General features: G+C 42.9%; 1 protein-coding gene across 1 annotated transcript in view; it reads right to left on the reverse strand.

The window, feature by feature from the left end:
* AGBL4 (AGBL carboxypeptidase 4) overlaps positions 1-17195 on the reverse strand; it is a gene marked incomplete at both ends in the record, with an annotated part of 1416455 nt that overhangs the window by 55884 nt on the left and 1343376 nt on the right. Inside the window, 2 exon segments of the mRNA XM_079697489.1 lie at positions 1775-1937; positions 4432-4584. Of these exon segments, the coding sequence (XP_079553615.1) occupies positions 1775-1937; positions 4432-4584 (316 nt within the window).

Below are 17195 nucleotides of genomic sequence, written 5' to 3' on the forward strand. Positions count from 1 at the left end.
CACTCCCCAAGGGTTGAATCAAGGCTGAAAGGAGCACTTCCACTTCTGGGGAGAGAGAGTTTGTATATAGAGAGTTAATATTATCCTTTCCCTTTCTTTTCCATCAACTATAATTCTTTCTCTGAGAAAACTAAGTGTTCAGAAAGGAGAAATGGGTCAATCCAAAAACCAAAAGTAAAGAAAAGCAGAAACTGTCACAATCTGTCACAACCCTTATGTACTGACCTTGAAATGAAAATCAATACTCAGGAAACTAGAATTACTAAATAATCCCTAAAAAATCAAGCAAGCTAGAAAGTGACCTCTAATTTCATCATGACAGGCTTGGGGGTTTTTGGGGACATTTTATGAGGAAGCCAAGAGGAAAAGCGAGTTGGCAAAGGAAATGCAAAGGCAGAAAGAAAGATGCACAGAGGATGAGCAGGAAGGCGGGGAAGATGGAGGGAGGCTAAGGGGAGAGAGAGAAGAAAGGATGGTTGAGAAAGGAGAAAAGATGGAGGGGAGGGAGGAACACATCACATGAAGTAAGGAGAGAAAAATACAAGGCAGGAGTTGGGGGGACAGACAGAAGGAGAGGGGGATGGGGACTTCCCTGGTGGCACAGTGGTTAAGAATCTGTCTGCCAATGCAGGGCACACGGGTTCGAGCCCTGGTCTGGGAAGATCCCACATGCCACAGAGCAACCAAGCCCGTGCGCTGCAACTACTGAACCTGTGCTCCAGAGCCTGTGAGCCACAACTACTGAGCCTGCGTGCCACAACTATGGAAACCCGCCCACCTAGAGCCCATGCTCCACAACAAAAAGAAGCCACTACAATGAGAAGCCTGCTCACCGTTGTGAAGAGTAGTCCCCACTCGCCGCAACTAGAGGAAGCCCACGCACAGCAACGAAGGCCCAACACAGCCAAAAATAAATAAATAAATAAATAAATAAATAAATAAATAAAAGTAGAGGGGACAAGGCGGGTACAGACAAGCGAAGGGCAAGTAGTGCACAGAGGGAAGACAAAGGGCGGGAACAGGAGCACAGAGAGATGGACGTCTGGTCTATAGACCAGACGTATGGTTGTCAAGAGGGAGGGTGGGAAGGAGAGGGATGGACAGGGAGTTTGGGGTTAACAGATGCGAACTATTACATTTTGAATGGATAAACAACAAGGTCCTACTGTAGAGCACAGGGAACTATATCCGATCTCCTGGGATAAACCATAATGGAAAAGAATATAAAAAAAAGAATGTGTGTATGTGTATAACTGAGTCACTTTGCTGTACAGCAGAGATTGACACACCATTGTAAATCAACTCTACGCCAATAAAAAATTTTTAAAAAAGAGAGAGAGAGAGAGAGAGAGAGAGAGAGACATGTTCAGGGTGAGAAGGAGGGGCCAAGACTGTCAAAGTCTTCCTTAGCAGCCCTGGGATGAGCATCTGGCCTGTGTACTTACATACTTTAGATGATGGAAGACTCACTGCTTTGTGAGGAGACAGAGGGCAGAGAGAGAGGGGAGCAGCACAGGTATGGGAAGGCCATGGGTCCAAGCGCCTGAGGAAGACTTGAGGCAGATGGAGGGGGGTGTCCTTTAGGAGGGCAGAGAGCAAACAGGACAATCCAGAGATGACACCAGCAGAACCAGTCATGTCCATCCTCACCCCAGAGTCTCAACCCTCACCTGAGTTGGAGACCAAATTCCTGACCTGCTTGGTAAATCCTGGCAGACTTGGGTACTTTCAGCTGGATGCGAGCTGGCTGGTTGGGTGGACCTGCAAAGGATACAGGCTTCCTCTGTGTAGGGCACAGCGGCTGTGGTGCCGCCGATGATGTAGCTGTAGAAGGAAACCTCGAGGGTGTAGCAATACGAAGTGTGGTCCAGCAGCCCACCGAGGAAGCGACGGCCAGTTCCTGCTTTCACGGCATCTCGGTTAAAGGACGTGCTGGACTGTGAAAGACAAAGAAGGGAGGAGAGAATCAGGGCTGGACACCTGCTGGCTATGGGACCTTGAGCGAGCACCTCTGGATCTCAGCTTCCTCATCTGAAAAGTGGGATGTGACTCCCACTTTGCAAGATTATTATAAGGATGGATTAAATAGACAAACAATTAAATGAAAGCACCCAGCACAGTTCTTAGGGCATAGTAACTGCCATTTAACAAAGATCTGTGGAAATTTGAATGGGGACAGATGGAGCAAGGAAAAGTAGACAGAGAATAAGAATGATATTACGATAATCAAGACTGAAATTTGGGCACTGCTTTCAACCTTATGATATTGTTTCCCATATAGTATCTCATTTAGGCTTCACCCCCTCGACAGGGGTGTCATAATGTTTCCCCTCTAAGGTGAGGTAATGGAAGTTCATAGTAAGTGACACAGACGTGGACCAGGACTAAGTGACTCCAGACACCCCAACCCCCCTTCACAAAGCTCGCCCTCCGTTAGGGACAGCTGAACTCGTGCTCAGCATCACCAGAGCACAGGGATCACGGCTCTTCTTTACTTGGGTGTCTACTACCCCCATCACAGTGGATAGAGAGGAAAGAGCCAGCAGGTCCGCATTTCAAGTCCTCTCTCCAAAAGTGTGTGAGATGTTAGGCAACTAGCCTTATTGGTCTGAGCCTCAGTTTCCTCATCTGTAAAGCGGTGGTAAAAATCACATCTCTTTTACAGAGCTGTAAGGGTCAGTTCACTTATGGTTAGAAGGGCTTCCTATGCTAACCCATGGAAATCGCAGTAAATGAAGAGCCTGGTTTTAAATAAGAGAAGGCATGTCCTGTTCAGCAGAATATAAGAGAAGAAGGAAAAGGGGGTGGGCAGGAAGAGGGAGAAAGAAAACAGCAAAACAAGACAGATATAGAGACACTGAAAGGAAGAGAGCTGTGTGCATGTATGTGTGTACGCATTTTGACGTAAAGGAAAGGATCAGAAAGTTAGAGTCTCAGATCAGAAAGGACTGTTGAAGTTGAAGCTCATGTAGTGAAATCCAACTCTCTCATTCTAGAGTTGGGTACTGAGGATCAGAGAAGAGGGGAGACAGAGGCTGGACTAGGATAAATGACCTTGACCCAAGCCCTAAGCTCTTAAGGAGGCTGCAATGCAGGAACTCCATCAGGCAAGGCCAGAAATAAAGCTCCTAGACTACACCCTTTTTGTAGACCCTGGAAACCTCACCCCTGTGAGGGTCTCTGAAGTCTGTGGCCCAGCTTCCTGGAGACTCACAGTCTCCCAGGGTCTCCTCCAGAAGACCACACTCTGCTCTGAAATTGGAGTGGTTTCAAAAAGACAAGTATTGGCCATCCTCCAGAGATTCCCACAGAAATAAGCATGGCTGTTTTTATCCCCGAGCTACTAATGAGAAGCCATCTCATTCTACCTGTTTCAAATGCTGAGGGACCTTGTCCTAGATACCCAACTTCTCTGGGCTTTAAGTGTCTCTTGGGTATAAAGTGTTGGATTGGGCTAAATAATCTCCCAGTTCCTTTCCTGGTGGGGCATTCCAAGATTCTGGGCTTCAAAGTACATCTTACCTCATGGAGAAATTCACCCTCTCTCCACTAATGTCTAGGCCTGAAGCAATGAGCAGGCACGTTTTCAGCTCATCAGCTTCAAAAATTGCCATGCCCTTTGTGGGCCTCTCCCGCTCTGGCCCCATGGAAATAACAGGCCTCAGAGATTTCGTACCAAAACAAAGAAAAATGTGCAAAAACACTTTCCCAAGTTTGCTTCCACCACAGGTTGATTGCCCTCCTTATCTCCCCTGCCATTTCTCAATATTACTTTTTGCCACAAATTATTCTAACTGCCAGTCCACAGCCTCTCCAGTCCTTCCTGGCATGTAAGGGGGTAGTAACCACAGTCTCTGGAGTCTGTTGAGAATTTTACTGCCTGCAAAGTGCTTTCATATCTATTACTGCATTTGTCCTCCCAGGAAGTTATGAGGCAGGCAAGGCAAAAAATTATCACCCACAAATGACTGACAAAGAAATTAGGGCCCAGAAATGGCTATGGAGGAAGAGGATGGTGGACATATGACCCCCGTCAGCAGACATGTTAGGCTCCTTCTAACAGAATGAAGGCCAAAGGTCTGTGAAAGCAGACACTGGGCTAGGGTCTGGCACTGGGAGATGCTCAGTGAGTTTCTTCTCTTGTTAACGCTGGAATCAGATCAACGAAACAAATGCCAGCTCCTCAGACAAACCAAGCGCTGTCTTTTCAGAGAGTCTCCCTCCCTGATGGGGGATGAGCTGCTTGCAGGTACAGGCAGAACTCGTTTACCTCTATCTTTATCACCCACGCAAGACCCAGCGCAGAGTAGGTGTTCTGTGAATGTTAAATCAAACTGAACTGAGTGAGGGGAAAGACAGGGAGGCGATGGGAGGGAGGGGGCAGTTTGGGGAGGGAAGCTGGGGCTGCCTGACAGAGAAATCTCCACTCACGTAGGAGAAGTCCTCAGCGTTCTGGCAGAGGAGCTTGGGGAAGACGGCCTGCCTCTGGAACCGCTCCTCATCTTCAAAGACGTTGCCATACATGAAGCCATTCATCATGGTGGAGTGGGCGTGGATGTCAATATAAAACTCCAGGCTTGTTTTCTGTTGAGAGAAAGGATAACAAATGAGACATCGGAGCCACAGACTTTGCCTTAAACACACACACACACACACACACACACATTTCCTCGTGAGCTAGCCCTATGTCTCTTCAGATGTAGCAACTATCTGCAATGTGATTGGAGGGGTTGAGAGCAGCAAGGATCAATTTCTCCTTACTTTCATTTTTTTAAGACATTTATTTATTTATTTTTAAATTTTTGGCTGTGTTGGGTCTTCGTTGCTGCGTGTGGGCTTTCTCTAGTTGTGGCGAGCGGGCGTTACTCTTGGTTGCGGTGCGTGGACTTCTCATTGCCGTGGCTTCTCTTGTTGTGGAGCACGGGCTCTAGGCGTGAGGGTTTCGATAGTTGTGGGCTCAGTAGTTGTGGCTCGTGGCTCTTGAGTGCAGGCTCAGTATTTGTGGAGCACGGGCTTAGTTGCTCTGTGGCATGTGGGATCTTCCCGGACCAGAGCTTGAACGTGTGTCCCCTGCACTGGCAGGCGGATTCTTAACCACTGCGCCACCAGGGAAGTCCCTCTCCTTACTTTTAACACCATCCGTCTTCAGGGTCTCAGAGCACTACCATTAGCAGCCCTCTTTAGAGGTCTTCTGAAGTGATGCTGCCTACCCAGAACAGTTAATACATTCATGACTAAAGGCATTAGCAGAATTTGTTTCTCTGATTAATGAGAAACACCTTCAGGTGACATAATTGTATTTAAATTGGGCCTGCTAATGGTTTTGCCCCAAGCGGGCCATTTCTAGCTGAGGGAATCTGGTGTAAATCGTGTACCCGCTTCAAAATTTTTATTTGAAAAATGGGTATTTTAATTCCAACCTCAGAGAGTTAGAGTGGGAATCCAACTCAGCGATAATCATTACTATCATTTACTGCATAGTTAATGCATGCCAGACACCATTCTGGGAGCTTTACATAGGACATCTTAGCTAATTCTTTTATTTAACCTCATTTCATGATGCCACACCTACTCCACAATAATACATAGTATATGGGAAAAAATAACCTTGTTGTCTATAAAGGTAATTGTGACTAGTCTTTCTCTGCTCTCTGCTCACATGTATTTAAGGCACTCCGTAGCTTGATGTAATGTTATTTGTTAACCTTCTCATTTATGAGCTCCCCGAAGGTAGGGGGATTGTCTGGAAAGCACCCAGTGCCTGTCCGTGAAGGATGCTCAGTAGCCAGATGCAGAATGAATGAATAAACCACCCAGAGGGATCATTCCAGACACTGCAATAGACTGCCAGGAATGGGGGGATTTTCAGGCCCTTAGAACTTCAATGTCCCTGAAATCTGACTTTCTCTTCCTATATATCTGTCCTTTCTGAGAGTCACATGGGAATAACTGGGACTGAAACCCGGGTCTCCTGACCCTTGACACAGTTAATGTATCACCGTTCATGGGTAACACTAGAAACAGCCAAGGCAAGACCTGGCCACCTTTCCATCGGCTTTCTAGCATGCAGTCCCGGGAAAGAAGAAAAATCCAGGCTTAGAAGAAGTCTCCCTCCTTGGGACACTTTCAAACGAAGTTAAGACCAAATGAAAACCATGTTGCTTCTAGAATGTGGGCCTCATGACTGTCATTTCATTTGCCTCAGACTTGGAGTGAAAAGTCATGTCTTGCTGAGCTCCCAGTTCTCTGGGTGGCGTAAGCTGCCTTCTGAGAAATACAAGATGCAGAGCTCTGTGTGATATTAAACTCATCATTTTCAGCTTTGGAGGTGGAATATGCAGTGAATCAACAGGAGCCCTATAAAAGTCATCTTTGCAATTTTATTTTCTTCAATTGTCTGTCTTTTCCTCTGAGCTTTTGATGAGCTGCAGAGGAAGGGAGGTGGTAGAGAGATGACTTAAGACATGGGTAAGGAAAAACTGCAGTTTATATCTCTGGATGTGGGAGCTATTAGAAACCAGTTTCTCTGACATTTCCCAGATCAGCTCGGAGTGGGGAGGTTTCCTGCTTAAGGTCAGCCAGCAAGTTAGTGAAAGAATAAGAATTAGAAGCTGGATCCTCCGAAAACCAGTCTGGAGCAGCTTCCACTGCCCCATCCTGACACCTGGCACCTAATGTGATTTTACTTTAAATAACCGTAAAGTGAATTATATTGATTGATTTACATGGTTCAAAAGTCAATAAGATATGAAAGAATTTACAATGAACAATCTCCCTTCTATCCCTGTCCTCCAGGCACCCAGGCACACTCCCCAGAGGCATCTCACATTACCAGTTTCTCATACAAACTTCCAGAGATCATTTACACACCAACAAGTAAATATTCCTCCCCCTACCCCCTTTGCCCCAACACACACAAAAGGTAGCACACTAAAAACACGTCATTTGGGGAATCCCCTGGCGGGCCAGTGGTTAGAACTCTGCGCTTTTCACTGCTGAGGACCTGGGTTCAGTCCCTGCTTGAGGAACTAAGATCCTGCAAGCTGCATGGGATAAAAACACAATAAAAAATAAAAAATACAAACACAATTTTTGGATCAACATTTTTTCCTCTCAACATATCTTAGAGATAATTCTTTCTCAGTACATGGTTACCTCATTTTTTTTTTTTTTTTTGCCGTACGCAGGCCTCTCACTGTTATGGCTTCTCCCGTTGCAGAGCACAGGCTCCGGATGTGCAGGCTCAGTGGCCATGGCTCACGGGCCCAGCCGCTCCGCGTGGCATGTGGGATCTTCCCGGACCGGGGCACGAACCCGTGTCCCCTGCATCACCAGGCGGACTCTCAACCACTGCGCCACCAGAGAAGCCCAGTTACCTCATTTTTTTAAACAGTCGTGTATAAACTAGCCAGTTCCCCACTGACAGACATTTGTTTCCAACCTTCTGTTACAAAGTCTTAGTGACTGACTGTTATAAACACCATTTCACACATATACAATTATACGTAGGATAAATTCCTAGAAGTAGAATTTCTGGGTCCTATGTGCATTTGTGATTCTGATCAACATTGATGAACTGACCTCCTTAGAAGGACCAGTTTACAATCCTAGCAATGTATAACAGCATCAGTTTCATGATTACCTTGCAAACATGGATGTGATCAAACTCTTGGATACTTTCCAATTTGGTGGTGAAAATGATATCTAAGACTAGTTTTAGTCTGAATTTCTTTTAGTATAATTATCTTTTATTATATGGTTATTATTTTTCACATATTTAGGAACTATTAGCATTTTCTTTTCTATGAATTGTCCGTTCATTTCCGTTGTCCATTTTAAAAATTGGGTTTCAGGGCTTTATTCCTTATTGATTTATAGAAACTATATACTAGAGAAATTAGCCTTTGTGTGTAGTATAAAAATATTTTTGCTCAGTTTGTCATTTGTCTTTTGACTTTACATCTGCTAGTACTTTTTTTCCATGTGGAAATGTTTAATGCTAACTTTTTAAACAGATTTATCAGTCTTTTGTGGGTTGAATTCTTTCATTGGTTCTTCTATTATTTCTATTGTTTCACTTCTTATATTTAAAGATTTCATTTCAATTTTAATTTACATGGATGTAGGGTGTGAGGTAAGGGTTAAACTTTATTGTCCCATATCATTTATCAAATTGTGAATCTTTTCCCCACTGACTTGAAAAGCCATCTTTACCATATAACTTTTTTGGATGTATTTGGGTTGATTGTTGGACTTTCTATTCTCTTCTAATCATTTGTTTATTCATGTGTCAGTACTACACAGTTTTAATTATGTTAAGTTTATAATATATATTAATATTTGGAGGGCTAGTATTACCTCATTATGCTTCTTTCTCCATATTTTCCTGTATTTTCTTGCATATTTTTCTATACAATCTTTGTAATCAGCTTCTTTAATTTTCCTTGCTCCCCCAGTCCTGTCAAGGCTCTTATCACTTTGAGGCTTCCAATCCAAGAATATGCTTTGACTTTCATTTATTCCATTTTCTTTTGGGTACAGCAGAAAGTTTTAAAAGCTTTTTTTTTTTTTTCTTCATATAGACCCTGAACATTCTTTTTGATGGCAAGGCAGTTTATATTTTTAGTTGTTGTAAACATGATATCTTCCATTAAATCTTCTAACTGGTAGTTCTTTATACATATAAAGGCTCTGATTTTCAATGGTTTAAATATGTACCCAGACACCTCACTAATTCTATTAGTTCTTATAATAATTTCTCATTTTATTTTTTTGAGTTTTCATTTGCTTACTTATTCAACAAATAACCACTGAGTACCTACTACGTGTCATATAGTGTTCTAGGCACTGGGAATATGCAGGGAGTGTAGGGAGTGTTCCGGGCACTAGGATATAGCAATGAACACAACAGAAAGCTCCTGATCTCAAAGAGTTTACATTCTATGGGAGAGAAAGAAAATAAACCAATTAATAAAAATACTAGATGTCAGGAGGTATAAATGCCATGGAACCAAATAAAGCATAGTAAGAGAATAGAAAGTAATAGAGATTCTGGAAAAACAGAGACTTGAATGGGGTAGGAGAGTTAGTCTTGAGGATATCAGGGTAATAGTCTTCCTGGTAGAAGGAGAAGTAAATGTACTTGGCTGTTCAAGGAACAGCCAGGAGGTGAGGATGACTGAGGTGAATAAAAGGGGCAGTGTTTTCCAGGTTTGCAATCTTATCACATACACTTAGCAATTTTATCTCCTCTTTTCCAGTTTTTATGCTTCTAATTTCTTTTTTGTATCTAACTGCATTGGCTAGTATCTTCAAAACAATGTTAAAGGACTATTTAGTTTCTAAGATCCCCTCCCACTCTGAGAGTCTAAATTCTACCTGGAGTGGAAAAAGATCTAGGGAATTTGCCTGCAGAGGGTCTGAGTTTGAAGTCTTAGTTCTTTTTCCTCTTCATTACACATATTCAGCACTATGCTGGAAATGCCAAAGACCACAAATACTAATTTCCTCACCATCCTGATGATGTTTTGTGCCTAAACTGGCTTTATGGACTTATGTTGTTTCATTAGAATGGAGCAGGGAAGGCAGAGCAGAGTTCCTACCTCTGGTTCTAATGTAAACATAATCTGTGACCACGAATAAGTAGCAGCTCTTCACTGTGCCTCCATTTCCCCATCTTTAAAAGTGGCTGTTGGATGAGAGAGAAGAGATATGGCTTTCTTAAACTTTTTATGATTTCTCCTCATGCTCAGTTAAAATAAATCCTTCCTTCTCCAAACAGCTTCCGTCTTGGGCCTTGATGTCAGTACTTGTTACTATATAAGTATACTTGAATACTGTATAGATATACTTGTATACTTGTTACTGTAATCTGGCTGAAAAGTATGTCTGTCTGCCTATGAGCTCTTTGAGGATAGGGACCAGGTCTGATTTGAGTTCCATCTCTTTCTTAGTCTACTACAATAGCTTCTGACCTGTTTTTTTTTTTGCTGCTTCAAAGCGACCTTTTAAAATGCAAACAAGTGACTTCCCTGGTGGTCCAGCAGTTAAGACTCCATGGTCCCAATGCAGGGGCCCCGGGTTTGATACCTGGGCAGGGAACTAGAGCCCACATGCTGCAACTAAGAGCCTGCATGTTGCAGCTAAAGATCCCACACAGTACAACTAAAAGATCCTGCATGTCACAGCTAAATATCTGCACACTGCAACAAAGATCCCACATGCTGCAACAAAGACCCCACGTGCCACAACAAAGACCTGGCGCAGTCAAATAAATAAAGTAAATATTTTTATTAAAAAATTTTTTTATTGGGGTATAGTTATTTTACAATGTTGTGTTAGTTTCTACTGTACAGCAAAGTGAAGTAGAGTTCCCTGTGCTATACAGCAGGTTCTTATTAGTTATCTATTTTATACCTGTTAGTGTATATATGTCAATCCCAATCCATCCCAATGCCCCCCTGCCCCACTTTCTGCTAGTGGTGTCCATACGCTTGTTCTCTACATCTGTGTCTCTATTTCTGCCTTGCAAACTCGTTCATCTGTGCCATTCTTCTAGATTCCACATATATGTGTTATATACGATGTTTGTTTTTCTCTTTCTGACTTATTTCACTCAGTATGACAGTATCTAGGTCCATCCACGTCCCTTCTACAAATGACCCAATTTCTTTTCTTTTTATGGTTGTAATATTCCACTGTATACACATAACACATCTTCTTCATCCATTCTTCAGTCAATGGACATTAAGGTTGCTTCCATAACCTGGCTCTTGTAAAGAGTGCTGCAATGAACATTGGGGTGCATGTGACTTATTGAATTTTGTTTTTTTCTGGGTATATCCCAGAAAAATCCCAGTAGTGGGATTGCTGGGTCATATGGTAATTCTATTTCTACTTTTTTAAGGAACCTCCATACTGTTCTCCATAGTGGTTGTATCAATTTACATTCCCATCAACAGTGCAAGAGAGTTCCTTTTATCTACACACCCTCTCCAGCATTTATTATTTGTAGATTTTCTGATGATGCCCATTCTAACTGGTGTGAGGTGATACCTCATTGTAGTTTTGATATGCATTTCTCTAATAATTAGTAATGTTGAGCAGCTTCTAATGTGCTTCTTGGCCAGCTGTATGTCTTCTTTGGAGAAATGTCTATTTAGGTCTTCTGCCACTTTTTTGATTGGGTTTTTGTTTTCTTGATATTAAGTTGCATGAGCTGTTTATATATTTTGGATATTAATCCTTTGTCCATTGATTTCTTTGCAAATATTTTCTCCCATTCTGAGGGTTGTCTTTTCGTCTTGCTTATAGTTTCCTTTGCTGTGCAAAAGCTTTTAAGTTTCATTAGGTCCCATTTGTTTATTTTTGGTTTTATTTCCATTACTCTAGGAGGTGGGTCAAAAAACATCTTGCTGTAATTTATGTCATAGTGGTCTTCTTATGTTTTCCTCTAAGAGTTTTATAGTGTCTGGTCTTACATTTAGTTCTTTAATCCATTTTGAATTTATTTTTGTGTATGGTGTTAGGGAGTGTTCTAATTTCATTCTTTTACATGTAGGTGTCCAGTTTTCCCAGCCCCACTTATTGAAGAGACTGTCTGTTCTCTATTGTATATCATTGCCTCCTTTGTCATAGATTAGTTGACCATAGGTGCGTGGGTTTATCTCTGGGCTTTCTATCCTGTTCCATTGATCTATATCTCTGTTTTTGTGTCAGTATCATATTGTCTTGATTAGTGTAGCTTTGTATTAGAGTCTGAAGTCAGGGAGTCTGATTCCTCCAGATCCGTTTTTTTTCTCTCAAGAGTGCTGTGTTTATTTGGGATCTTTTGTGTCTCTATACAAATTTTAAGATTTTTTTTTCTAGTTCTGTAAAAAAATGCCATTAGTAATTTGATATGGATTGCACTGAATCTGTAGATTGCTTTGGGTAGTATAGTCATTTTCACAATATTGATTCTTCCAATCCAAGCACATGGTATATCTCTCCATCTGTTTGTGTCATCTTTGATTTCTTTCATCAGTGTCTTATAGTTTTCTGAGTACAGGTCTTTTACTTCCTTAGGTAGGTTTGTTACTAGGTATTTTATTCTTTTTGTCGCAATGGTGAAAAATCTTCCAACAAACAAAAGTCCAGGACCAGAGGGCTTCACAGGTGAATTCTATCAAACATTTAGAGAAGAACTAACACCCATCCTTCTCAAACTCTTCCAAAAGTTTGCAGAGGAAAGAACACTCCCAAACTCATTCTACAAGACCACCATCACCCTAACACCAAAACCAGACAAAGCTACTACAAAGAAAGAAAATTACAGACCAATATCACTGATGAATATAGATGCAAAAATCCTCAACAAAATACTAGCAAACAGAATCTAACAATACATTAAAAGGATCATACACCCTGATCAAGTGGGATTTATCCCAGGGATGCAAGCTTTCTTCAATATATGCAAATCAATCAATGTGATACACCATATTAACAAACTGAAGGATAAAAACCATATGATCATCTCAATAGATGCAGAAAAAGCTTTTGACAAAATTCAACACCCGTTTATGATAAAAACTCTCCAGAAAATGGGCATAGATGGAACTTACCTCAACATAATAAAGGCCATATAAAACAAACCCACAGCAAACATCATTCTCAATGGTGAAAAACTGAAAGCATTTCCTCTAAGATCAGGAACAAGACAAGGATGTCCACTCTCGCCACTATTATTCAACATAGTTTTGGAAGTCCTAGCTACAGCAATCAGAGGAACAAAGAAATAAAAGGAATCCAAATTGGAAAAGAGAAAGTAAAACTGTCACTGTTTGCAGATGACATGATACTATACATAGAAAATCCTAAAGATGCCACCAGAAAACTACTAGAGTTATTCAGTGAATTTGGTAAAGTTGCAGGATACAAAATTAATGCACAGAAATCTCTTGCATTCCTATACACTAACAACGAAAGGTCAGAAAGAGAAATTAAGGAAAATAAATATTTTTTTAGAAAAATTTTAAAATAAATAAATAAATAAAATGCAAACAAATTGGGACTTCCCTGGCAGTCCAGTGGTTAAGACTCTGTGCTTCCACTGCAGGGTCGCCGGTTCGATCCCTGGTTGGGGAACTGGGATCCCACATGCCATGCGACACGACCATAAATAAATAAATATATAAAATTCTGTAGTTAAAACTGTTCTACCATTTCCTGTTGCTCACAGGATAGAGTCCAAACCCCTTAACATATTTGCATAGGTCCCACGTGATCTGGCCCCTGTCTAGTCTCAGCTCTTGCCAATTCTGGTCTGATATTCTACACTACAGTCCAATAGTGCTGCCTGGAGTACTTCAAACCTTTATGCTTGTGACTTTTGTTTCCACATTTACACACAATGAATGTCTTCTCTGTCTGGAATACATGATCTCTTTATCTGGCTAACTCTGACGCAACCTTAATATTTAAGGCAGAAACTAAGTGGATGCTCACCAGTTCCATTTCCTTTTCCTGGACCATGGAAGACATCTCCCAGTCTACTTTGATATTTGGTTGGGATCAAATGGGATGCGGGCAGTGGTAACAAGTGTCACTTCCAAGCCTGGCCATTAAGCTTGTACACAATCACCCACATTCTTGCTGTTGTGCATGGAAGCTACATGTAAAAACAGTGGTATTGTAAGAAGGAAAAAGGCTAGGTAGTAAGAAGGAAAAAGGTTAGGTCGCTGAATCAACACTGAGAGGAAAATGGCCAGGCGGGTCACCTGACCTGCATCAGACTGTGATGAACCTTTACTGTATTAAGCCACTGAGATTTGCGGATTGCTTGTTATAGCATCTAATATTATTCATCCGACTGGTACAAAATATAAATTCAAATAGCTTTATTTTATCCTTCAGGGATGAGTTAACAGCCTCCTCTGTGCTCTCATAATTCTCTCTCCTGGCACTGACCACATGGCGTAATAATGCTTTGTTTATCTCCATCTACCATTAGAATGTGGACTCTTTCAGGGCAGGGACCATACGTTGCTGATTTTTTAAATCCACAGGACCAGAGCAAGGCCTGGTATATAGTAGGTTATCATTAGAGGTCTGGTAAGGGAATGAATAGAAAATGAATCAGTGAATTGATGGAATAATGAGTGAATTAAATGAACGAACAGCTGCGTCTGAATGTTTTTCCAGCAGTCAAATGAAGTACTTTTCTGTGGCTGTGTCAGAGCAAGGGGTGTGCAGCTAATTCAGGGCCCTTAATTACAGTTTGGGATTGAGAATAGAAGCGGGGACAGCATCTCTGTTCTTTCCTTCTGAACTTAAGAAACTTAATTAAAACCGAGCGATGAGGGCTGTCCCCTTGCCAGCAGCCAACAACTCATCCTGCAATCAGGGGCCTAAAGAGTAAATTAAAATCAGTGCCAATAAAATTAAAACTACCTTAGGGCATATTTGGAACATAATTTAGTGTGGAGTTTGCTTCCTCCTAGACATCGGGGAGGAAATGGGTTAGTTTTTTTTGTTTGTTTTCTTGGGGTTTTTCTCCCCTACATTCTGAGCTGTTTCCCTGCTTCACATCAGGTGGCATAAGCCAAAGCCTGAGCTTGGTGCTATGATGTGGGCTGAGTCCTCCACATTAGGGCAGCACTTCAGGGTGGACCACATATTCAATCCAATGAAAGAAGGGAAATCCAACCCAGGAAGGGCAGAGGGATTTGTCTCAGGTTTGGAGATGAGAAAGAAACTGAAGCTTAGGTGGGGATAAGGACAAGTTGAGGAGGGTAAACTGCTTTAGTGTTCCCTTTGTATAGAGGAGGGAGCTGAAGCTAAGAGAGTTTAAGTAACTTGCCCCAGTGGATGCAGCAGGAAGTGGAGAGACTCAAACCCAGACTCTGGTTACAAGCCACGCCAGGCATCCTGTTGTGCTCGCAGGAGCTAGCGGTCCAGCAAGGCAATCGCCCTCATTCCAGGAAGGAAGCTTAGGCTTAGCCTCTCAGAAAGGTTGGGGGGTGGGGAGAGCAAGGAGGGTTAGAGAACTTCCAGACAACTCCCCTGCTCAGATTTGCCCGAGGCAGCTCTTTCCCCATGGACCTAGGCAAAAAAGCCCCAAATTTATTTTTTTATTATCACCTAAAATATCTCCCTGTCCGTTTTTCAGAAGTTAAAGTAGATACTTATGGAAGTCAGGGTGCATGTCCTAAAGCAGGAAGGAGAAATTTTAAGAAAAATAGAGAATTATTTCCTTAAAAACAACTGAGCAGGACTTCCCTGGTGGCACAGTGGTTAAGAATCCACCTGCCAGGCTTCCCTGGTGGCGCAGTGGTTGAGAGTCTGCCTGCCGACGCAGGGGACACGGGTTCGTGCCCCGGTCCAGGAAGATCCCATATGCCGCAGAGCGGCTGGGCCCGTAAGACATGGCCACTGAGCCTGCGCTTCCAGAGCCTGTACTCCACAACAGGAGAGGCCACAACAGCAAGAGGCCCGCGTACTGCAAAAAAAAAAAAAAAAAAGAGAATCCACCTGCCAATGCAGGGGACATGGGTTCGAGCCCTGGTCCAGGAAGACCCCATATGCCGCGGAGCAACTAAGTCAGTGCACCACGACTACTGAGCCTGTACTCTAGAGCCCACAAGGTACAACTACCAAAGCCCGTGTGCCCAGAGCCTGTGCTCCACAACAAGAGAAGCCACTGCAATGAGAAGCCCGTGCACAGCAACAAAGAGTAGCCCCAGCTCACCACAACTAGAGAAAGTCCGCATGCAGCAATGAAGACCCAACACAGCCAAAAATAAAAATTAATTAATTAATTAATTAAAAACAAAAACAACTGAGCAACTCTAAGAGACAAAATCATGTCCTTTATCACACATAGCCTAGATCTCTGAAGTGGCCCAGTTAAGGCTTCTCTCCTCGCCCTGAGTGTGGCTGGACTGACATTCCTGCCACAAAAAAAAAGAAGCATGCAATGAATCAATGGGGACAAAAGGAGGAACAACCACAAAAGAAACCCAGGCAGCCAGCCTAGGGCACCGAGGGGACACGCTATGGCTCTTTGTCTCCTGCTTCTCTTCTCTTTACTCTCCAGCCTTGCTGACACCTGCCCCTCAGCCCCCGCCCCATAACTTCCCCAGCACACGCAGTTTCTCCTCTCTGTGCTTCTGTGTCTGCTACTCCTGCAGTGGGGGGCAGGGGTGCCTACTCCCCCTCCCTTTCCCCTCCTGGTAACTTCTTTCTCATCTTTCACTGACAGGCCCAACGACCTCTTTTCTGTGTAGCCTTCCTTTACTCTCCCAGGGACAGCAGCTCTCTTTTCTGGACTCCCACAGATTTTTAAAGTACTCTTCTGTTATGGTGTTTATCATCCAGCTTTTTCATTCATTTAACAAATATTTACTATGAACCTACTATGTTCCAGGACCTGGGGGTGAACAAGACAGAAGAGGTTCCTGCCTTTGGGGAGCTGGCCTCCAGGTGGGGATGACTTGCCATGAACAGCAGCTAAGCAAGGTGATGGCAGATTGTAATGCATGCTAGGAATGCATGGGGTGAGCCACAGGATGGTGAATAAGTGAGTGGACGGGGCAGGGTCTACTTGAGATACTGTGATCAGGAAACGCTTCTGATATTTGAGCTGAGCCTTGAAGGATGAAAACCACAAGCCATTCAATGAGGCCAGCAAGAGAATTCTGTGTAAGTAAAGGCTCTGAAGCAACGTGAATGTGGTATTTTCAAAGACCAGAGGAAAGGCCAATGAGTGTATCATAATTAGTACTGGAGGTGAGCCTGGAGAGGCTTATAGGGTCCAGCTCATGCCGGGCCTTGCAGGCCAGAGTCAGAGTTTGGAGTGTCTCCTATGTACAGTGGAAGCCATCTCAGTAGGGGAATGCTGTAAAAAGATTACCCTACCTGTGGTGTAGATAATGGATTTTTGTGGCGCATGAGTAGAAGCAGATGCACTGGTGTCTCCTAAGAGATCATAGTAGCTTGAATTGAAGTGGTGACAGTAGAGATGAAAAGAGAGGGACATATCTGATAAATATATTGGCCACACCTCTATAGGACCTGCACATGGTTTCTATGCAAGAAGAATCAAAGATGGATCAAGGGATTATGCCTTGAGCAACTGAGCAGATAGTGGTGCCGTAGAGAGACATGGAGGAAACTGGGATACAGACCAGTTGGGAGGGTGGTGAGGAATTCAGGAG

The sequence above is a fragment of the Hyperoodon ampullatus genome (genome assembly GCF_949752795.1).
Source record: "Hyperoodon ampullatus genome assembly, chromosome: 2".
NCBI lineage: Eukaryota > Metazoa > Chordata > Mammalia > Artiodactyla > Ziphiidae > Hyperoodon > Hyperoodon ampullatus.